At 43.0% G+C, this 23,181-nt stretch overlaps 3 protein-coding genes across 3 annotated transcripts in view; 2 read left to right on the top strand and 1 right to left on the bottom strand.

The window, feature by feature from the left end:
- The first annotated feature begins 293 nt into the window (after positions 1-293).
- Positions 294-7,620, top strand: SIRT5 (sirtuin 5). Its single transcript, XM_031589407.2, has 9 exons — positions 294-407; positions 550-684; positions 2,247-2,380; positions 3,251-3,476; positions 5,147-5,234; positions 5,866-5,919; positions 6,767-6,890; positions 7,245-7,360; positions 7,484-7,620. The coding sequence occupies exons 2-9, from the start codon at positions 573-575 to the stop codon at positions 7,557-7,559; spliced, it is 930 nt and encodes a 309-aa protein (XP_031445267.1). The 5' UTR covers positions 294-407; positions 550-572; the 3' UTR covers positions 7,560-7,620.
- A 178-nt stretch (positions 7,621-7,798) lies between these two features.
- Positions 7,799-10,887, top strand: NOL7 (nucleolar protein 7). Its single transcript, XM_031589408.2, has 8 exons — positions 7,799-7,962; positions 8,036-8,096; positions 8,172-8,230; positions 8,329-8,360; positions 8,747-8,831; positions 9,207-9,328; positions 9,404-9,481; positions 10,473-10,887. The coding sequence occupies exons 1-8, from the start codon at positions 7,799-7,801 to the stop codon at positions 10,544-10,546; spliced, it is 675 nt and encodes a 224-aa protein (XP_031445268.1). The 3' UTR covers positions 10,547-10,887.
- Positions 10,888-11,034: 147 nt separating this feature from the next.
- Positions 11,035-23,181, bottom strand: part of RANBP9 (RAN binding protein 9) — a 37,064-nt gene continuing 24,917 nt past the window's right edge. The window contains exons 6-14 of the mRNA XM_031589406.2: positions 22,516-22,700; positions 21,622-21,734; positions 20,190-20,298; positions 18,628-18,818; positions 16,890-17,037; positions 15,108-15,229; positions 12,956-13,107; positions 12,396-12,507; positions 11,035-12,011 (exon numbers count right to left, since the gene is read on the bottom strand). Coding sequence (XP_031445266.2) covers positions 11,881-12,011; positions 12,396-12,507; positions 12,956-13,107; positions 15,108-15,229; positions 16,890-17,037; positions 18,628-18,818; positions 20,190-20,298; positions 21,622-21,734; positions 22,516-22,700 — 1,263 coding nt within the window. The 3' untranslated portion in view covers positions 11,035-11,880. The remainder of the gene's footprint in view (positions 12,012-12,395; positions 12,508-12,955; positions 13,108-15,107; positions 15,230-16,889; positions 17,038-18,627; positions 18,819-20,189; positions 20,299-21,621; positions 21,735-22,515; positions 22,701-23,181) is intronic.

Consider the following 23,181-nt stretch of genomic DNA (forward strand, 5'->3'; position numbering starts at 1 on the left):
ATCCCTGCAGGCATTCAAGGCCAGGCTGGATGTGGCTCTGGGCAGCCTGGTCTGCTGGTTGGCGACCCTGCACGTAGCAGGGGGTTGGAACCGGATGATCATTGTGGTGCTTTTCAACCCGGGCCATTCTGTGATTCTACGTCCGAGTAAAACAAAGTGCGGGGGCTTCGCTAACGGACGACGTGCCCCGCGCTGAGGCAGCGCCTCGTCCTGCCGGCCCTGCAGCGGCGCAGTAAAGCCGAGCAGCGCAGCGGCGTTCAGGCGGGAGCCGCGCCGCCCCCTGCCGCTGCAAGGAAACGGCCACGCAGGGGAGGCGGGGCTGAAGGCGGGCCGGGCCGGGGACGTGCGGCGCCGCACGGCAGGGCTGGGAGTCGCGGGAGGGCGGCCCGCGCTCCGCCTGCCCTCAGGTGGGTACGCGGCGGGGCTGGGAGCGCGGCCGGGCCCAGCTGGCTCGGGGCCGCTCCCACAAAACGCCGCCAAATGAACTCCCTCGGGGAGCTGTGATCCGCCTCGCGCGGTGATCCGCTCGTTTCCCGTGTGTCTCCTCAGGACGAGGCGTCGAAGCGCCGCTGATGAGTCTCGCTCGGCGTGCCGCCCGGAGGCTGCTCGCCCAGGTGCACGGTGCTCCCAGACCTGCTTCAAAGAAGCTCAGCTGCTGCTGGGAGATGGCTCGGCCGAGTTCGAGTAAGATCCGCGTTTGGTCGCTTTGGTCTCCTGGGCGGTGGTTAAGCTGGGTTGGAAACTCGGAATGTTTCGTGTAATGGGCGAAATCCCCAATTTAATTCCAAACGATTGGAAGAGCGTGACGCTGATTTATCTCTCGGCTGTTCAAGTCCTATTTACTGTACAAAAGTAGCTGCTGTCACTGGGGCTGCCTGCCGATGTGGTTTTGGTACTTACAACTTATGCAGGGATGCATGCTAGTTAGCTGTGTTTCCTCTTCATGCTTCTAAGGAGCAACAGAACCCACCCTGATTTGTTTGTGCAAGAATTGTGGAGGACCTCAAGCGTTTCTGGTAGTTTGGGAGCTGCATGTTAGGTAATTTCAGAAGCCTTGTTTTAATCTAGCAGACATATATGCATATATATATTTTTAAGCCTGAAGTTGTGCCTTTCCTTGAAATAACCCCTGGCACAGCGGGGCTGACCTGCTGCAAAGCAGTTCTGCAGGAAAAGCCCTGAGCTTTTCTGGTGGACAGCTGGGTAACCAGGAGCCAAGGATGGGCCCTCCTGCTGAAAAGGGCCAACGGCCCCCTGGGCTGCACCAGGCTGAGCACCTCCAGCCGGTGGAGGGAGGCGGTTGTGGTCCTTCCCTCTGCCCAGCCCTGGTGATGCACGGCTGGGGAGTTGGGTCCAGCTCTGGGCTCCCCACTGCTGGGGTGGATCTGGTCACAAAAGTGATAAGGAGCTGGAGCAGTTGATGTATAAGGAGGGGCTAAGGGGGCTTGGGCTGTGCAGCCTGCAGGAGAGGAGGCTCAGGGCTTTCTTACTAGGATATATATGCATCTGGTTTGGGGTGATAAATCACAGCTGGGCTTTTTTCAGAGGTGCTCAGCATCAGGATGAGTCAGTGAGCACAAACTGGAGCACAGGGGATTTTCCCTGAACACCAGGCAGCAATTCTGTGCTGCCCAAGGGATGGGGTACTGGCACAGGCTGCCCAGGGGCTGTGGGGTCTCTCTCCTCTTTGGAGATCTCCAAAAACTGCCTGACACAGGCTTGGGCACCCTTGAGTTTTACCCTGCTTTGAGGAGGCTTGGACCTGATGTTCTCCAGAGGTCCCTTCTTACCTCTGCCATTCTGTGGTTCTAAAATATGTTGCTTTGAAATTAATATCTGAGGTAAAGAGGTTCCTTTATAATCTTGCTTTGATTCCTACAGGTAGGAAGCAAGCTCTTCCTGAATGATGGTGGCATTGCTATCGAGGTAGCATCTAATTACGGTTTTAGTTTAAGGCATCTTGTCTTTCAAATACTGCATATACCCATAGTTGAATATGTGTTGTCCTACTGGGTTTGCTCATATGTTATCTTTGAGGGTCTCCAAGAACTGCCCTTCGAATTCCAACATATAGAAACAGGAGGGAAGAAAAAAGTATTCTGAAATTAAAGTCATGGTGTATGTGGAAGCCAGTTCTGGATGCATGCAAATGCCCTTTCTGCATGCACGTTTAGCAGCACTGTATGGAATCTTGTGTAAAAATGCAACTGTTTGAACAACTGCTCATCTTTTTGCCCCACAAACAGACATGGCTGATTTCCGAGAAGTGTTTGCCAAAGCGAAGCATATCGCCATCATTACTGGAGCCGGTGTGAGCGCCGAGAGCGGCGTTCCTACCTTCAGAGGGGCCGGAGGTTTCTGGAGAAAGTGGCAAGCACAGGTATGTATCCATGGCACTGCTGTGCTCTTCTGTCAGCCAGGGGTATGTGTGTGAAAGTTTTCTGTTGTTGGGTTGATCAGCTGCTTCAGAAAGCTGATGTGTATGCAGACAGCTCTGTCTTTCTGCTGTGTCACTCTGCTGCCTGGTCACCAAACTGCTTGCTCCTCTTTGGATGCCCTCACTGTCTTTGTATCTCATGGGGCCTTTCCTGTTTTAAACTCTTAGGAAAATGTTACGAAAATAATAACAGACAGTTGCAAAGGTAGAACCTGGTATTCTTTTAATCCTGATTTCTGAAGTGCACAGTGGTGCAGTAGTGAGCAATAAAATACTGTAGTGCAGGTGCCTTGGGACTCTGGTACTGCACATTCCAAGGTCACCATCAGTAACTCTTACCCAAACACTGCAGCCCCCTCTGCTCTTTTTGTTTTTGTTGTTCTTGAGCATAGTGTATAAAGGTGACATTAGGCTTTGGTTTTGACAGGGACTGTAATTTGGTTAGCATTACGTTTAAACTAAGTCAGATAAGAAATTGCTGGCAAAGGGAAAATCCACGCACTGCTGAGTTTTATGGCTGCTCTGTAAATGAGTTCTGAATGCTACAAATTATGTGTATTGAAACATCTCATCTTCCTTTGTACTGCACTGAACTACTGGTTACAAGCTATCTCTTCATTCCATAAGCTATTTTGAGTTGTCATCCTCATAAGAGATGGGCTACTAAGCTGTGTTCCTGTCAGCTACATCCGGCTGTAATAATCTACTTTTGGTTATCCTGTTGTCAGACTGGCAGTGTGCTGTTGGCCCTCACCTGAAAAAGGAATTCTCCTACACTTCCATCAGCAGAATGAAGCATTGCATCTCTTTCAGGAGTTGGCCACTCCCGGGGCCTTTGCACGCAACCCTTCTCGCGTGTGGGAATTCTATCACTACCGCCGCGAGGTCATGCTGAGTAAACATCCCAATGCTGCACATATTGCCATTGCTGAGTGTGAAAAGCGACTGAGAAAACAAGGCAGGAGCGTGGTGGTCATCACCCAGAATATCGATGAACTGCACAGGAAGGCAGGCACAAAGCACCTCCTGGAAATTCATGGTAAGAATCCGCTTCCCTGGCTGCCGCAGGACAGCAAAACTCTGGGGAAAAGAGAGAGCAGGACGATAGGCAGAACAAATGAAACTTGTCTTAAAAGTGATAATCACTCACAGGAGGTTATTTACAGTATCACCCTGTTCCCTTGTGGAAGATGTTCTGGACACTTCATAGCCTCCTTTTATTTGTCAGCTGGACAGGACTGTCACGGAATTAACTAGATCAGTTTATGCCCATGACAGGGGGCAGTAGGCCCCTGCCCTCCCCACCCCGCGCCTGGCCCCACAAAATGGGAAGGAAGGGGGAAAAGGAAAAAAAACAGCGGCAACAATCTATGGAGGTAAACTTATTTTACTAACTATGATATTGGAATGCAAAATAATACAATATAATACAATCTAATTGAAATTGAGACTAATAAATCAAACAAGATATGAGAGAGAGTTCCCGAGACCGAGTCAAACCTGAAAAGCTTGGAACAGCTAGGAAAGCACCCTCCAGCACCCACTGCCAGGCAGTAAGAGACCGCCCCACCCGGAAGGGTCAGATCCCATGACTTCTGTAATGTATAGGGATAGGTACGTAGAGTTAGAGCATTAACACTTTAATTCCAGTACATGATGTTTTGATGTGGAATATTGAAAATCACATAAGCAAAAACCAAAACCATGACATTAGGACACAGTGGACAGCACATGGGAATTGGTTCTCCGTTCCCACCTGCTCAGTTTTGTCACTTGAATACATGGAACTTGGGGTTTCAGCAGTGTGACAGCATCACACTGGTACTGCCACAAAAAAAAGGCATGTGGGCAAGAGAGGTCTTTCCAGCCCTGGTGCTTTCCCTTTGTCGTGTCCTGTCCTTTCCTTTGTGGCCCTACCCATGGCAACCCTTCAGATGCAGGAGGAAAGAGGGTCTAAAAACACATGATGTTTCCATACCTTTCTCTTCCATGCTCTGTGGCACTCCCTCTCCCATTCCCTGTAGTTCATGGCATTCCACATTCCCTTCTGCTCTCCAGCAAGGTGCCAGAGGAGTGCTACACAGGGGCCACTAATTTGTGATCTTGACACAAGTTGTTTTGCAGTTGTGGATCCAATGATAAAGCCATGGGTATAGTTTTATTCTTCACAAAATCTAAACAATTTAAACAGTTGGGCATCTCCACGGTGCATGGTATTACCTCTATGGAAGTTCAGAGATGTGCACCTTGGGGTTGGGGAGTTTGCATAAAACAAAGTGGGGCTAACCACAAGCAGAAATAATCTCATTTGGTAATACTTCTAGTGATTTTTCCTCTGAAATAACTGCTATGAGGCAGCGTATTAATTATGTCATAAGGTAGAAGGTCATAAAGCGTAGCTCAAAGGCACAGCTGCTGCTGTTCACTGTGGCCGTTTAGGTAAAAGGGTGCTTCTGGCTCTGCTTGTGCTGTGCTGTGCTTAACTCTGACTCTGGCTGTCTTTGGTTGCTAACAAACGTGTGGAAGCACTCTGTAAATAACATCTCAATCATAATGATGGCAGGTTTCAACACCCAATTCGTGTGTTCATCCTGCTGTTAACTCACAAGTCAAATAAAAGCTGTCTGGGATAAACATAACCCTTTGCTTGTACAGTCATGCCCTAGAACAATTACTTGATCCGTAACGTTTCCTCTTTCTGCATTTCAGGAAGCTTATTTAAAACTCGATGCACCAACTGTGGAAATGTGACTGCAAATTACAAGAGTCCGATCTGCCCGGCGTTGGCTGGGAAAGGGTAATCCATCTGCCTTGCAAACTCCCAGTATTTTCTGCTTTGTCTGCTCTTTAGAAGGAAAGGAGCTGTTACAGGAGCATAGAGGAGTTCTAGCCAAGCACTTTTTCTTTAATAATATTCAGGATTTGGGTTCTCCTGTTCTGAATCTCATGAGCATCTCGTTACTCTTGTGCTTCAACTCATCAGTGAGACTCTCATTACAAGTCTTGAAATTCAGGAAAATCAGTTTCCAGGATTTCTTTTCAAGTTGCAGAAGAGCCCTTTGGCCTCCTTCTAGCCATATATATATAAATATATTTGTTTTTTTCCTTGCATTGTTGAAAGAAGGAAAAAAAAAGGGAGGGGAGGATAGGCATGTGCTTATACTTAAAGTTTTAGTCCCAGATCTTTAGATAGCTTCGTAAGTACTTATTGTGTCTTTGTCAGACTTTGACAAGCTAATTGCTGTTGCTTAGTTCTGGGATAATACTGTATAGAAGCCTGCCTGTCCTGTGTGTGCTAAGGTAGGGCTTTAGTAGAGTTTACTGAAGTTGCAAAGATTTTTGACTGGAGAAAATACGAAGTTTTTGGCAATCTGTAAAATGCACTTCATCTGTACATTTGAATATGTATTTCTTTTTTGTAAATTCAGGGCTCCAGATCCAGAAACAGAAGATGCCACAATTCCAGTTGAAGAACTTCCTCAGTACGTATCCACTTCTTCATTTATTTTTTTTTTTTTGCTGCTAGCTTTTTAAAATTTCATATATCTCAATTCTTTGACTGTTCTATGGTTTTGGAAGGACACATACACATTCAACAGGAGTAGAACACCTGGGAACAGAGTTGATACCCAAACTTAGTGCTTGGGAGGCACCAGACAGTAGGAGTGTGTACAAGTTTATCACAGTGCTAAAGGAAATGCATGTTTGTGTACTTGAGCATCAAATTCAAAACAAGCCAAAATTTGTGGGTTTGGTAGCAAGGAGTAGAATTGCACTAAGAAAGTGCTGCATGGTAAGCTGTTACTTTTCTACTGTCCTGCTTTTCTACTGTTGGTCAGCATGTGATAGGGTGCTGGTGTGCAGCCAAGGAGAAGTTTCCTGCAGGCTCTAAATAAGTCAAGGTGCTTTTTGTAGTGGCTAAAGCTTTACCTTGGCTAACTGCAGGTGCAAGGAGCTACTGCATTTGTTATCTTGTTCCTAAGGAAATGGGGCTGCTGTGGGGCTGCTGTGATGCTTCTGCCCAGCCCACTTCCTTCTTAAAAACCTGCTGGACTGTTTCTGTTGAAGTCAGTGGAAATTGTAGCGCATATCAAGTTCTTGGGGATTTCGTGCACTTCAGGAGCTGATTAAGACACAGCAATTAAGATCCTGAATTGAATGACTGTTCAACAACCTGTGCTCAGGAGAGCATGAGGAGCACTGTGAATGTGAGCAGTGAAAGAAGAAAGGAAGCCGTGTTCAATCCTAAATGAGAGCTGCTTTGCCACTCTGCAGGTGGAGGTGTTCATGTCAGAAATACAATGCTGTACCTCTGCAATTTTTCAACAGGTGCGAGGAAGATGGCTGTCATGGCCTTCTTCGTCCCCACGTTGTGTGGTTTGGGGAAGCCCTGGATCCAGATGTTCTCACAGAGGTGGAGAAGGAACTCGAACTGTGCGACCTTTGCTTGGTGGTGAGGATGTTTGTGTTGTTTTGTGGGATGGCAGTCAGCAGCGTCAGGGGCTGTTTCTATGGGGTTATTTACTTACTTGCTGTGTATGTTCTGCATCACTGACCAATACAATTGGGTGTTTTGTCTTCTTTTCCTGATATTCTATGGTTTATATCCACAAAAATGTAAATGAGAAAAAAAAAAAAAAACACAAAAAAATCCCAGAAATGCAAACAGACTTCTTTAGATTGCAGCAGACACAAATCCTGATGTGTGTGCCACCTCAATTCACAGCAACACAAAACGCAGCTCTGGATGTTATTTTCCTTTTCTGTCAGGTCTTTACCTGCTTTACCATTTGCTGGCTTTTTGCAGGTGGGAACCTCCTCCGTGGTGTACCCTGCTGCCATGTTCGCCCCCCAGGTGTCCTCCAGAGGAGTGCCGGTGGCAGAATTCAACATGGAAGCCACTCCTGCTACAGACAGGTTCAGGTAAGGCCCCCTCCATCGTCACTGCCCTGTTCTCAATGGCTACACTGCCTAGAGAAAAGCGAACCTCCCCTACCGTTTTGGCCCCCTCCCTCTCCCCGCCCTTCACACTCTCTCTCCTTCCAGGTTCCACTTCCAGGGCCCCTGCGGGACCACGCTGCCGCCTGCGCTGGCCCGGCACGAGTCCGAGATCATCGCCTGAGGCGGGGCGGGGGCGGGGCGGGGCGGGGCGGCGGGCCCCGATCGCGCCAATAAAGCCTGCAGCCGGCCGCTCCCGTGTCCGCGTCTGAGTGCCAGCGCTGGGGGCGGCGGTTGCGAACGGCCGGGAGCTAAGGGGGCGAGGCCGGAAGTCGGCGGAGCGCTTCCGGAAGTGGGCGAACTGATTCCGGAAGTCGGCAGAGCGCTTCCGGGTCGCGCTGAGGCCGGGCGAGGAGTGTGGCCATGGTGCGGCGGCGGCGGCGGCAGGAGGAGGAGGCGGCCCCCGTGGGCCCGGCCGCCACGCCGCCCTCGTCGGAGGATGACGAGGCCCCCGAGGAGCTGTCTTTCGGCACGGCGAGGGCGGAGGCCGAGGCCGAGCGGAAGCTGGCCGGGGAGGCGGCTCGCAGGTACGGCGTCCCCTCTCCCCTTTCCGCTCTCCCTCGCGCCCAGCGCTGCGCTCACGGCAGGCACCCCCCGCAGGCACCGGGAGCTGCTGAAGGAGAAGCGGCGGCGGCGACAGGAGCTGTTCACGGAGCAGAAGGTACCGCGGTCGGCCCGCAGCCCGCCCCGAGCCGGGCCGGCCGGGCCCCGCGCCCTCACCGCCGTTTTTCCGTAGAGAAGGAAGCTGCTGCCCGAGGCCCTGCTGCAGGAGCTGGCCGCCGCGCCGCTTGCACGGTGAGGATGGAGGGCGGGAGGCCACGGGTGGCTTTCGGGAGGCCTTGGCTGCGCAAAGCCGGGCTGTGGCTGTAACGTGTTTTCCCCTTCCCTCGCAGAGCAGACGAGCCGAGCCCCGCGGCTGCACCAGGTACTTTGAACGCTCCATTTCCACGGCTCAGTTAGCAGAGAATAAAGGTGGGACGGGACCCCCCCCCCCTTTCCAACAGTGCACGGCTGTTCTATTGCACTGATTTTTTGTCCTGTATTGAATCCCATCTGTTTGGGACTGATGGCAAGGAACAGCAAAGCACTGCAGCTTTTGGAGGGCTCCCCTGAGACTTAGGCCTTCCTCTTCAACTGCCCTCCTTTGAGAGCAGCACTGCTAGTTTTTACAAATCAGAGCAGCTGGAAAGTGCTTTTTGGAGTTAAAGATGGATGCTTGTTCAGAGCTTGTGTTGCTTCATTTCTGTTTCTCTTACTTACAGTTCTAGATTGTTTTTTTGGAATTATTTTTTTCTGTTAAATTTTTCTTAGATAAACATCCTAAAGGGGGGTCTGCAAAACAGAGTGAAGACCACATCCCAGGACAGGTCAAGAAAGACAAAGCAGGAGGCACCAGGTATGGCAGGAGCAGAAGACGTGGGGCATCAGCTCAGTGCTGCAGCACTGTTTCCTCCAGCTTGAGGGAGAAGCTTGCAGCTGGATCTCCAGGATCTGTTTTCTGCTTGATGCCAGCCCTGCTTTTGCTCTAATTGAAACAAGTGTATGTGACTTAAATATCCTTCACTGTGCTTCTGCCCTCATCACAATGATTGTGTGTGGGATGGTAGCACTAGCATCTGCTAAGAGGAGTTTAAGACTCTCACCAGTCGGGGCAAGTGCTTCAGCTCTTGGCTGATCATCAAACCAGTAGACATTTCAAATATCAAAATATTTACTAGCACGCGTTGTTTTGGGTTCTGTAACTATGCCATGGATTTTCATCTCTAATTAGGTCAAAAGGAAACTATTTTGCTGTGCACTTGAAAGATGAGAACTTAACAGGCCTCCACCAACAGACAGCAAAAGACTTCATACACAGTCAGCTCTATGGCCCGGGCACCAACCGAACAAGTGGTAGGCAGTTTTCCTTAGGTTTGCATCTGGATTTGTCTGTGTTAATCTTCATAATTAATATTCATCTCATTACAGCAAATGAATTTTTTTCCATTGCAAACAAGAGAGACTCGGTTAAGAAAGCTGCAGTTCAGTTTGTGGACAAATCTTGGGGTAAGTAAAAGAGAAAAAGTTGGTACTATTTCATGCATATATGCCTAAACTAGTGGTTTTTTTTTTTTTTATGCTTTTCTATATGTTACAGGGCTTTAGTTTGCATTTGACTCAGGGGAAGAACATGTAAGGGAGCAGAGCAGGATGCATAGTAAATACTTGCTGGGGAGAATATGGAATAATGTGTTAGCTCATTTTTTACACAGTTATGAACAGTATCTTGATCCAGAGCTGTGTTCACTTCCTAAACTAGATATTTTACTAACTGTTTATAGATCAGGTTTATAGATCAGAAGTGACTTTGGCAGCTCAGGCTATGTAAGATCTCAAAGCAGGTATGCCAAGAGGAGAGCAGATGATGGAAGTTGTATCTTTTGTTCTATTATAAAGTGATGTTAAAAAAAAATGAATGAAAACAGACTTCATCAGTTCTAGCCCTACACTGCTCTTCAGTCACAGATTCTATGTGGATCATAGGTCTGGTATCCCACTGTAGTGACAGGACAAGGGAAGATGGCTTTAAACTAAGACAAGATGAAATTTAGACTAAATAATACAGAAAAGATTATTTGCTCAGTGGGGTGAGGCACAGGCTGCCCAAACCTGTGGATGCCCATCTCTGGATTGTTCAAGGCCAGGTCGCATGGGACCCTGGGCAGCCTGAGCTGGTGGGTGGTAACCTTGCCTTGCCCCCTTCCAAACTAGCTTGATTCTATGGTCAAAAAAGATTAGATGTAAATCTGCTTTTCCACTTATGCTTTAAAAATGAAAGCACTACTGCACCCCATCCTGCAGGAGGCTGGCCAGTGGTACCAGCATGTGCCAGTGGAAGCCTTGTTCTATATGAAATATGACTGAAGTTATCAGCTTTCCTTTTTGTTGTTCTGCCCAGGCTTGAAACACTGCAGTAATGGAACGCATTGCTGCTAGTTACACAACTGAGCTAAGAAAATGCTTACAGGCTTACTGGTTTGTTTTTGTTTTGTTTAAGGGCTTGAAAAAAAGCAAAGAGCAACAAGGTTTACAAAATACTGGGTCGCAAGAAAGGTGACAAGTACTCTTTGAAGACAGCTTTTTGAGAAGATGCTATCAACGGACATGTACTGAGAGTTCATTTCTCATCACCTACACATAACAGGTGAACAGGTGTCACCTGTCCACCCCCTTCTCCATCATTACTACTCTCTTTCATCTTCAGGCAACGGACAGTTTCTCAAAGTGGTCCTGGTTGACCTCTGCATTCTTACCTCCCCTGGCAGAAGTTGTTAGGGAAGCTAACACACTGCTGGGCCACAGCCGTGATGGCATATAAGTGCCCCTGAAGGATAAGTCCATCTCACAGAGCTGGACATTGTTCCATGAGGCAACTCAACTGCAAAGAATAAAGATGAATGATTTCATATTTACTCTTGTGGATGCTGTGCTCCCTAAAACCATCTATTATTTCAGCAGCTCTGACAAGGGAGGTGGTATTCTAGGATCCAGCAGTGAACCATCGTTCTAGGATAAAACTAGAACAAAGAAAATGTAGCATACAAGCCCATGCTACTACGTATGTAGAAGTAAGTTTTTAATGACTGGTTAATTATGATATCACTACATTTTATTGCAATATAGTACTATTTAAGCACTTTTAAAAATGCAAGGTGTACAAAGATTAAATTAAGACTGTAAATTGACTAAATATTTGGTTTTTATATAAATAGGTCATAACCACACTGTGTTGACATGTAATACTGTTATAATACAACAGTTAAACTGGTGAGTCTACACAACAGAAGCTGTCTGTAGTTAAACAAGGAAACAAAGTTTGAAAAGACCATGTTAAAACAAAAACTACTAAGATCAACAGGTTGGGATTGTAAGTAGCAACAAACATATTCACTCAGCTCCTGAGTAATTCAAGTTTTACAGTACACATTAAAAAATATCATTTCTTCCCATCAACACTATATCCAAACCATCAGGTGTTTATGCATTTTGCAAATTACACTGATTGAACTATGTAACAATGGGGGTGGCGGTTGGCAAGTCATCCTGCTTGACATGTACATCACCCACATGCTAACACATCCACATTTCTGCTCTTCTGTCCCACCACAAGGCAGCAGGATTTTTGGTTTGTTTTAGACAATCGTTGAGAGGATTTGTATTCGTCAATTTGGATGTCTGACATTATCAGTGATATTTTCCACTCTTAGTTGTCTAAGAGGTTTAAAGATGGAAATTCTCTAACACTAAGTTAGAAATCATTTGCATCATGCTGTAAACTAGGAAGCAACATAAAGCGACAGACTTGTCCTTAGTACATAATTAAAATTCCAAATTCCAGTCAGCAGAGCTGGTCTACTTTCCATAGTGAATACACCACACCATTTCACAGATCTTCAAATGCATAGCTAGTGTAGGTAGTCTTCCACTGTGGCAAAAGCACAGGATCCAATTCCCGATCGAGCCATCAATCCCAGACACTGTGATGCTTGTCCCATTGCCAGGGCAAGCGGTGGTTGCTTTGGCAGATTGTGAGTCTCTGGAAGATTAACAGCAGCAGTTAAAATATCTCATTTGGTTTCATTATTTTCTTGTACTAGAAACTCAAAATCCACGTACTTCCTTCCAAAGCTTAACTCTCATGGCAAAATAGAGCAGGAGCAATGAAGGCACGCTTTGAAATTCTCTGCAGAGCTCTATTGCTGAGCAAGCCATTTTTTGCTTTGAACCAATAAAAACATGTAAGTAGTGCATTTACACACCCCCAAAACTCACGTCTGCTCACAGGACATTCAGTAACAGTAAGCTTTGTTCATCACTCAGCCACCTCAGTGCCAGACCCGGCAAACAGTGCACAGTGAGCAGCAGTGTGCCACCCTGCTTCCCTGAAAGGCACAGATGTGCAAAACCCACCAAGTCTTACCTAGTATTGCACTATTGAGTACAGAGCACACAGGTTCTCTCTGAATTGGGTCAAGCTGATTTCCAACAGGGCTGCTCCACGGATCTGAATATGCAAGTAAACTGAATGCATCCTGCAGGAAGATTATTACATCACAGCTGCATTACACTAGTGAGAACTGGGACCTTTTCCTAACATATTTTGACTCATGACTCAGAGCAGTCTCAATACACAGCGAACTACTTGCACACAGAGCACGTTTCTGGCCTCTATCAATTCTTGCTAGAAATAGTACCTATGATTCCAGTGACCAAGCTACATGGTTAGAAGTGAGATAAGGGGACTCTATCTCTGCTTTTAACTGTATTACAGTACGAAGTTATTTTCTCCCTGAATTTGCTACATGGACAAGATAGGAGTATGGTACTACACCACAGCTGACTGGAATACTCTAAGACCAAAAGAAATCACAGTGAAATCACACAAGTTTAAGCAAAACAGTGTCACGCAGCACGCTGTGAGAAGCTTCAGGTGAGCAATGCAGTTGTTCACCTTAGCAGCAATTCCAAGACAAAGCGTACCTTGAGCATTTTCTTATTTGCTGTGTTTTTGCCACATTCTCTTCTTAGTTGTTCACTCATCGCTTGCAATTCTCTTCCAAAATGGATCATTCTTTCAATAGCTGCTTGGCTGCCACCACACAGTTGACGCCTTAACTGACTTGAATCTACTTCTGCAAAAACGATATCGTCATCATCACCACCACCAGAGTGAAAATAAAAATCTATGGATCTGGGGAAAGCACTGATTTCACTTCAGTCATCTGCCTTCTCAGGAGGGAAGCACAGAAGGTCACAAATCCCAGCACAATGCACTCTGTTAAAGCAGTTCCTTAACGTTAACTTAAGAGGATTCAGCCAGCTGCAAAGGCTGCCTGCCCGTGCTCTTAATGTTGCAGTGGTTTATTTTAACTAGATTACAAACTGAGTTTTACCCTAAAATTTTATAAAAACACCAATTAAAAAAACAAACACCATGCATTTCTAGCTATCTTATTAATTCTTCAGCACTGCACTTAAAAAGATATGCCAAATCCTGAACCACTAGATCAGAGTAGAAAAAAAAACAACCTACACAACAGAACCAAAACTTCCCAGAAATCCTCCAATGGACTGCTTTCATACTACTGTTATGAATGTACACAGTCCTTGCAGAATACACTAGCTTTGTAATTTGGACATTTCAGGCTTATTCTGTCATCCATGGAATGTTACAACTGCCTTCTTCACTATTTTGTACAGTATTCCAAAATACTACTTAGTTTTAAGTATGTATTAATGCAATATTTTAGCAGTAAAATATCCTTTAGCTTCTGTGAAAGCACTGCCTTCCTTAAATTTACAGCTACACATTCTAACTAAAGAATTCATCCCTTCCTTGCCATTTTTCATCAATAGAATCAAGGTTTTAAACCAGACTTTGATGTACAGATCACCAAACCATTCATCCTTCCCATTTCAGCATTGCTATGTAGTGATATATTTTCACCACAATTTCAAACATGGTTTTAAAAATAAAATCAACACTACACTTTTTTTTCTCAGAAATGTATCAGCTCTGGAAAAATCTGCCTACTTTGTATGACATACACAGCACTAAAGAGAATATGCAAACACTTCAAAAAGCTGCATCAAATTTCTCAAACTGCATGATGTCAACAAAGCAGCCTGAGGAGCCACGTCTCTTTTTAGAAAGCTGAAGCACCCTCAAGTCTTCAAGCAGTGCTGTTTGTGGCCCAAAGGCAGAGAAAAGGTCAGCATTGGAAAGAAAGCACTCTCCTCCCCATGCAGCCACTTTGCATCTGTCACAGCCTTCGTGGACAGGGCTGCAAGAGAGTAAAGTAGTGTTTTGGTTTTCCTGTCATAGAAACAGGGCCGTGTTACCACTGTTTCAGAGTGTAATGTAGGGAAATGATCTGGGAAATAGAACATCCCTCCTATTCATGGCCAAAACAAAGTTCTATTTGCTTTTGAACAGTTATGCAGTATCTACCAGCAAAGCTGCATGGTCAGCAACAGCACTTGCCCTTGGAACCGTGAAGCTTTTGTAGGTATTTGTTGGCAACACTGCATTCTGGAAGTTTACCAGTGATGTCCTGAGTTTCATACTTCATGTGAATCATCTATTAATTGGTATCTGTGTTAACTGATTGCTTGAGAATACAGTTCTGCAAGAGCGCCAGAGGCTGGGCTGGTCTCTTCTATTTCTCAAGATGCAAGTGGCAGTAATAACCACAGCCCAGATTGCAGCCTGTGTGCACTAAGTGGTCTCACTGCCTTCTGCATCACTGGACAGGGACTGTGTGCCATAACTGCCAGAGTAAATGGTATCCCTTTAAGCTGTGCTGTCAGAGGGCACTTAAATGTTCATTTGCCAGCAACATCAACAGGCACGACTGAGTATAAAGCAGGCTAAGGAACATCTTCTCAAAGGTATTTCCTTAGAAACCAACACTAGTTTGACTATCCACAAGTCACCCTCTTCCCCTGCTCCCACACTGCCAACAGACTGGCTACATCAGAGTTATGAGATTTACATATCATAGCAGAACAACAACAACAAAAATTAAGGTTTCAGCTAATATCCTTAATTTTCAAGTTGGGAAGCATTGCAAGTAAAAACATAACCTTGTTGCCATCACTTAATAAAAATGTAAGAAATATCACTGCAGACCCATTTCTGTGTCACATTCTTCCATTTCGTGATCATGTTTAGAACTACCATTTAGGAAGCCATTGGATGAAGTCTCAGCAACCCCATTGGAGTAGTGATCTGTTTCCATGTCTACATCATTGCTGAAATGAGAGTAAGAAACACAAGTTTTATTCATACTTAAATGCTTTGGGTTGTGCCCTTTGCAGTTTCAGCACAACACCTCACAGATGCTCATCCTGCCTGAGGAAATACTCAAGGTGGACCACAGGTTTTTTTTTCCATAGCAACCAGAAATACCAGAGCAGCAGGAAATATTAAGGCTCTCCCAACATTAGCATTCAGGAAAACACCATCTTCAGATTGAAAACACAAAACGTGTCCACCAGTATTCAGGTGTCAGTATTATAACACTTTCTGAAGGGACAGCAAGAAGTCCTTACCCTGCTCATGTATCTGAACATACAAAGAAGCAGACAATATGCACTGAAGAAACATCTTAGTTCTGCTTCTCCCCATCCCCTTCTTTTCTAAAGCACAGCTAAGTAAATATGACACTCTCAAAACAGCCTTGACATTTAGGTAAATAATATTCACAAAAAAACTTCAATCTCCCATTTACTCTCAGTGAATTTCAGGGAAAAGGAAGAAAAACCCAGAGCAATTACCAAGAACACCAAGGCACTGAAAGAGTCAGAAGTAAATTCAACTCTGCAACACACTTTGCTCACAGCAGTCACAAAGACACTTTCAGATGCCATCTAAAACCTTCCACAAGACCAAAAAGATTTAGAGCTTTAACAGCTTGCTGCCAAAAGAACCAAAAAATATTCAGCTTCCTCTGAAGATGACCAAAAGATCTCTTTAGCTGGGCAACTCTACAATAAAGGAACTGTCTTCATCCTGTGAGAAATTTCAACGTGGAACTCTGTCAAGTTGTTCTGCAGAGGTGGTTGCTGACACAAATGCAAACTGGGAATCTAAACCAAAAATTGTTACTCTTATTTTCTGTTAATGTCATTGCAATCTAACCACGATACGTTTTTGTTGTCACACACATCTCAGTATCTTAGCTGATGCTCTGGGGAATGCATTTTGGACAGCACAATCAAGTACTTATGGATTTCAAATTGAATCAAGTTATGCTGCATTTGTGTTAGCCTACAGAGCTCAATATTTATGCCCAGGTTCATGCATCATTTTCATTCTTTCCACAAGTGACAGCAATGGAAGGTAGGCAAACAATTCCTGTTATGTGTGCAATGGAAGAGTATCCACATTCCAGATGTACATCAATTGTGTTTGGCCAGTAGATAATGCACAAAGTGAAACTATCCAGATAACTTTTTATTGCCTACACCATTTCCTATCCCATTCAATCAATACAGGGTAACATTCTTAGGAGTAGGCTGTATTTAGGTACTACATTTCAAACAAGGGCTCTTAAATTAATGTCAGTGGTATAAATTAAAATTACAAGCAAGCTATGTAATCTCCCCTAGACAATTTCTAAATTGACCATAAATAGCTACCAGCAAGATAATTTATTTTTCTTCATTGCATTTCTTCCACTGAACAGGAAAAAAACAAACAGTCTCTTGAGCTGGAAAAGTTAAAACCAGAGCAGACTCAAGCAATCACAAACAGAAGCAGTTATTTCTCCCTTCCCTTCAATGCCCTCCAATAAATCCTTTAACTATTCTTGGAAGAAAAAAAATTCCACTGAAAAACTCTTCTCTGTAATAAAAACAATGTAGACAACACAAGTGTTAATGTAAATTGGAAGTATCAAAGTTTACTCACCTTGAATAGCTGTTAACCTGCTGAGATCTTGATACATTTATGTTGTTAAGCTCTGGTACATTCAAGCTGGTGGCTGTATGCTTACTGTGACAGTAAGATTGATGCCCTTTATTTGATATTACTCCATTACTGCAACTACTTTCAAACCCTGAAAGAAAGTTTTTATAGTTGTAATTAATTACAAAGAACTTCGTAGATACCAATTTACAGAAGTGAAACAAGAATAGCTTAATTGCTCCCAGTCACAAAATACTACATTTGTCAAACAATCCTAAAAAGGCAGCCTCCAGCCTTCAAGTATTTGTACCTTTAAGGTTTCTACAGTGCAGAAATGAAAACATTATTTAAGAAATATTAGCACACAGATGGGAAGATCTTTTCAGTAGTACATATAGGTGAGTAAGACATAAAACTGAATCAACACAATCATTTATAAACGTTTCTGAAAGATGCAAAACCCTTTTCTAGGCCACTGTAATAATTAAGAATGAAAGCAGACATATTCTAATTCTTTATCACATAATTATCTTTGTAAACACACAGTAATATCCAGTATTGAAATGCTTTCCATGCTGCTACACAAATACAACCCTGCTGCTTTCCTATATAATCATTTTAATTGCTAATATTGTGCTTTGCTAAATAAAATTATACCATGCTGTGAAATTATGACGTCTGGCTAAAATTTTTTTCTGACCCTTCTAAAACATAATCAATAAACCACCATTGGAAGCAAACATGTAATTGGCAGCTCTATCAAGCACAAATGCAGGAGCTCCCTAATATCATCTAACACAGAAACAGGTCACAGAGGGATTTATTATTTAAAAAATAAAAACAAAAAAACATAACGACCTCCTCCCCCCCACCCCACTGCCACTTTCTGCTATTCAGCAAATCCCAAATCTCAATGTTAACAACACCATTTACCTGCTTGCTTATTAAGTAGTGCCTCTGCTTTCAAAATAAGAAAGTTAGAGGTGCTTTCTACAATACATCACCATAAGAACTCGAGGAAACAACAGCAACTCTGAGTGTAACAAGACTAAAACACCTGAAGCAGCAGCTGGTAATTCTGGTTGCCACAGAGAGGAGGAAAAACCACCAAAGCTCCCACTCTGCTCCAGTTTAGACTTAAGAAAGAAACAGAACTGAAAATTGACAGCCTCCACATGCTACCAAAGCAGTACTGCCTTCAGAGATGACATGCTCAGGTATCATTTTAACATGCCCAATTCCTGTGCTAGGATCTCTCCATTGGCATGGGGCACCCCTGAACATCTTCATCTCCCACTGAAGTTTTGCCACCTTTATAGATGCTTTTAGAAAAATCTCAGCTGTGCAGACTGCAATGTGGCTGCCAGCACTTTGTTTGTTTGTTTAACTTAGCTTGGTCACCCAGCTCCTGGTATTTCCTACTATTCCATGAACAACACAGACCACTTACTGGATTTCAGGCACCTAAACCATGCATTAGCATCAAAATGACAGCAGAAATTCATGTCAGAACCCCGTACCTCACAGAAGCAATAATTTCTTAAGATTTAATTTCATATATACAGTTTCTGTAGTGATTGGGAATAACAGACTTTGACTGTTAAATCTCTACTTCAATGCAAAAGGCCTCAGTCCCAACTAAAACAATCTATCCACAGGTTCAACGTTTGTAACTTCTCCCAGTACTCAAAACCATAGAAGAAAGCTTTACAGATTTGGTATATCCTCCACATCAACTTACCAGAAAAGTGTGTGCTGCTCCCTTTGCCTGTTGCCAAATTGTGAATATTCATTCCATGGCTGGGGCTCATGCTAGGGCTACTAAAAGACCGTGGGCTAACAGGGTAACTATCTTGAGATTTTGGACTGTGGCCTCCCAAACACCGCACTTCACTGTCTGTACCATTCACCATCTCTATGAACTGGCGCACCCTAAACAAAAGACAAAGAAGTTAAGCTAATAAAACAATTCAAACACTTCCATTTACCAACGATATCAGTGATTTTAGTATTAAACACACTTTAAAACAGTCTGACTCAACAAAGTGCTGGATGTCATTAACCCAATCATCAGCAAACAGAGTATTCGGTCAAAATAGGAAACTATGAAGTTTATGAGGGAGAAGAACAGGAATGTTATCTTTGAGGATAAACTCTGGCAATAAGTCCTCAAAGTTTAGAGCACTAAAATGTATTTTTTGGTTCAACTGTTTTGTCTTATTGGCAGGGGCAAGTGTATTTCTTCAGGATACATAATTCTGTTGTCATGCCTGTTATTTCTCTCAAAGATAATACAAACACACTTTGACTGCCTGGAACAGTAAGGATTAAATGATAACTTCTTTAACATGAAACATTTACACCGAAAAACAGTTTAGTAAGCAAACTCACATACAAACCTTCCCTTTAGAGGTGGTTACTCTTTGTCAATTTTATTTTAAGTAAGGAGATTTTACTATGGATTTTGATGAAGCTTAGAGCTACTGCTTAATGTTTTAGGCTTAGGTAATCTTAATGGAGCAGGCAAAATTTAGCAAGACAGATTGAGAAAAAGGTAACATACAGTTGATGTTAGAGTGAGGTCTTTCATCAAATCACATTCTGTGATAAGTCTGCAGTACTATCACATGAATTCTGTTCAGCACCTGAGTGCGACAGACTTCAAACATTTCAAGTAAATTAACTGAACATACAAATTCTAGTGCTTTGTTTTTATATAAGGAGCAGATTTTTTTCCCCACATTCTAATGTTATGACATGATAAACAATTTTGGAGGATCAGCACAGCTGGTAAGTAGAAATGCCAGAATGAAGGTGAATACTGCATGCCCATGAAGCTACAAGGACTCTTTGGGATTACTGAATTTTCACTGTCCAGAGAGGTTTGGGACAAGGAGTGCAACAACTCATCTTAAAGAGGTGTTTAATGTCAGTCAGCCATTTGGAGGAACAGACCAACTTATGCCACAAGACTCTTAACCTTCTTGTATGTGACACTCTATCAGTTACATTTTAAAGGTTTACTTGACACTGAATCTGATTCAAATTCATTTTTAAAAGTACAAAAACTTAGTTCTAGAGGACAAGTCTACAGCAAGACGTGAATTATGCTGCAAAACAAGACCTTGATGACAAAACCTAGTTTAACAAGTAGCAAATAAATATAGCATAAAGAAAAAAAAAACTACACATTTTCTAAAAAATGCTGCTTAACTTTAAGTTTCTGTGAAAACTTTAATTGTCTTTTCTCAGAAGGTAATTGTGTCATCTATAAACACACATCTGTATAATTTGAAGACTCACTTTAATGCAAATAAGAGATTAGGATTTCTTTCTAGTAAACTTGGATACAACTGTTGTGTTGTTTCAATGGCTTCTCCCATTCTTCCTGCTAAAACCAATTTCTGAATTCCTGTTCACCAAAAAACAAATAAGAGATTAGGATTTTTTTCTAGTAAACTTGGATACAGCTGTTACGTTGTTTCAATGGGTTCTCCATTCATCCTGCCAAAATCAGTTTCTGAATTTCTGTTCACCAAAAACAACAGTTAAAACAACAGCTAATGGATTAATACATGTAAATTAGTTATTAAAAGACACTGCAACCATTCATCAACAGGGCTGTTCATTAGAAAAAAAGCATAAAGAAAAACCATGCTTCCTTAAAAAGTTCAACAGGGAGAGTGAAGAGTCATAATCTACCTACAGCTACCTAAACAAGTATTAAGTAAATACTTTTATGGTCAGTGTGTAACTGTTTTGAACAAGGACTGCTCATGTAGAGCTAGATTAAGATTGGAGACATCAATCTGTGATATATTTTTCAGTTTCATACCTTTGTATAAAAGCACATACCAAACTATCATCCCCCAAGAATATCCAAATTACTTCCCCCACTCCCAGTGGTTCAATTTTGGCCAAGAAAATTAGTGTCTCTCACCTGCAACACATGCTTAAAGTCAGGTTACAGATAACTAAATCTTTCCACAACAGACTCGGCAGCTTTGGTTAATGCTTCTGCTGCTGTAACCTGGCACAAGCCTCAAACAGCCTCACAGCTCTAACCACCAACTGAGTAATTGATCCTAATGAAAAACAACCCAACAGACAAGCTATTCTTCCACCAAAGCAGTTTCCCCATGTGCTATGTCATGCAGTCACACAAATGCTTGTGTTCATACAGCAGGGATCAAAATGAATGGGGGAAGGCACTGTTTTCATCAGACTGCCAAACAGCACAGCCACAGCAAGTGAGAAGCACACTACTATTAATTCCCCTTATCCTTTCTCCCTTAACTGTAAACTGGAAAAAAATTGACATTTGCTTTAACTGAAAGCACTTTCTAAACTCTAACCCTTATCACTGAGAGAAAAGTTTAAACTTTCATCAACAGCTTTATATTCCTGTTTGTGAGATAAGGGTCAGTCACAAGCACTAGTATACAGACATTACACACGTTTGTTTAAGACAGATCACAATTTTCCATTCAAGAGAAGGACAACAGGTAATTTACTACATCCTGCTACATCAAACAAGCTCCAAGAGTATTAGTGCAGTCCATCTTAACCAGCTGTTCATATATGCACAGCTTTATATGAAAGCAAAGAACTGCACTATGAAACAGTGCTGAAAAAAGATTCTACAACAATGCTTAAAAAAAAAGATCTATGCAGCATCTGTTTAAGGGAGAAGGGAAAAGAAAAAGAAAAGATGTAATGTGCTTTCCAGCCTTACTTTGTCTATTTTTAATGGAAGCTAATTCTTCTAGCACAGTCTGGTCTGTGGACCTGGCGAATGCCTCTGCTGTTGCACAGTATCCATGGTGAACTAAGTAAGATGACACCATTCTAAAAATAAACAAAAACAAAACCCAGAAACATTTATTAAAACTAGATGTGCAACTGAGAACTCCTTGGATGTAAAACTTCTGTTTCTGGAAAAAAAAAAAGTGACAGAATCAAAGATTTCTGTTTGAAATTCAGAAACTTCTGTACAAGTCAGACTGAAGTAATTCAGTTAAGATTCAGTATCATCTCCAAACACAGTACTAAGCCAGCAAAAATGATTTTATTACAGTGAATTTTAATAAAATTGTGATCCAAAGTTTGACCAATTAGAATACAGTCTGCTACTCAAGCTTCTTTATTACTCATGACACAGACTGAAGTGATTCAGTTTGCATTTTCACCAGGAAATTAATGCAAAGCCAAAGCCACCATTTTTGCAGCTCACACACAGAAGAGCCACAAGCTACAATGGCATGCCAAAGGCTAAAAGTGCAAAGGAACATTTCCAGTTGCTCAAGTATTAAAGTTGATTATTGTGCTTGTGGCAATTTTTCCAGAACCACGTTTTTCCACACCAATCCAAATTGGATAGGTCAAATCAGAATGGAAGATTTACACTTATTACAAATTCTTATTTAAGTAATGACAGAGAAATCTCCCTTGAAAAGCATCTGCTTAATTCACATGTATTTATCTGTTATGTCAACAAAACTATCTGTGCTAGCTTTAAATATAATCTGCAGTTTTTTGAATAAGACAACAGGTTTGGCATCTTAAAGACCTCTGAAATCACCAGATTAACTTTTTTTTTTTTTTAAGAGAACAATATTGAAAGTCTTACTTCTGAATCATTGTTTGCCATTCTCCTTCCCGATCTCCTATTGGAAATCTGTCAATCTGTGCTTGAATTTTGGTTCTCCATTCTCGCATATAGTCTTCAATATCAAATACAAATGGGTGTTGTCCAAAATTAGCATCCACAACTTCTCCTGGTGTTTGGAGTCCTACTGTAGGGTACAAGTTTGGCTGCAAGAAATTTTTTAATTAGTTCTCTCCTCTTATACCTAATTCCCCACCCCCTTTAAAAAAAAAAAAAGAAACAACAAAACTCTGTAGCAACCCCAATATTACTAGTAGTGTGAAAAAGCAAATACCTCTGGATCATATGTCCAGCATTTGAAGCAACTTCTACCAATCCAGCAATACAATGACTGATGAATTTTATTCCCAATGGCCACCATTCTTTATTTTGAAATAAATAACAAGGCTTGTGAAAGGGCTGGAGAATATGCCCTATGAGACTGAAGGAACTCGGGCTGTTTAGTCTGGGGAAAAGGAGGCTGAGGGGAGACCTTATTGCTCTCTTCCAATACCTGAGAGGTGCTTACAGCAGGAGTGGGGTTGGTTCTCCTCTCACTGGTGACAGGACGAGGGGAAATGGCCTCAAGTTGTAAGAAATTAAACTTACAAAGTGGGCCTTTTTCCTTTTGGGGTGAAACACTTAAAA

This window comes from Phasianus colchicus, chromosome 3 (genome assembly GCF_987193195.1).
Source record: "Phasianus colchicus chromosome 3, bPhaCol1.hap1.1, whole genome shotgun sequence".
NCBI classification, from domain to species: domain Eukaryota; kingdom Metazoa; phylum Chordata; class Aves; order Galliformes; family Phasianidae; genus Phasianus; species Phasianus colchicus.

Bases quoted from the DNA above. Each gene is read 5' to 3' on its own strand.
- SIRT5 (XM_031589407.2), top strand. From the start codon at position 573: ATGAGTCTCGCTCGGCGTGCCGCCCGGAGGCTGCTCGCCCAGGTGCAC. The intron at 6,891-7,244 runs GTGAGGATGTTT...GGCTTTTTGCAG, and splicing joins TGTGCGACCTTTGCTTGGTG to GTGGGAACCTCCTCCGTGGT. The intron at 7,361-7,483 runs GTAAGGCCCCCT...CTCTCCTTCCAG, and splicing joins CCTGCTACAGACAGGTTCAG to GTTCCACTTCCAGGGCCCCT.
- NOL7 (XM_031589408.2), top strand. From the start codon at position 7,799: ATGGTGCGGCGGCGGCGGCGGCAGGAGGAGGAGGCGGCCCCCGTGGGC. The intron at 7,963-8,035 runs GTACGGCGTCCC...CACCCCCCGCAG, and splicing joins GCCGGGGAGGCGGCTCGCAG to GCACCGGGAGCTGCTGAAGG. The intron at 8,832-9,206 runs GTATGGCAGGAG...ATCTCTAATTAG, and splicing joins GACAAAGCAGGAGGCACCAG to GTCAAAAGGAAACTATTTTG.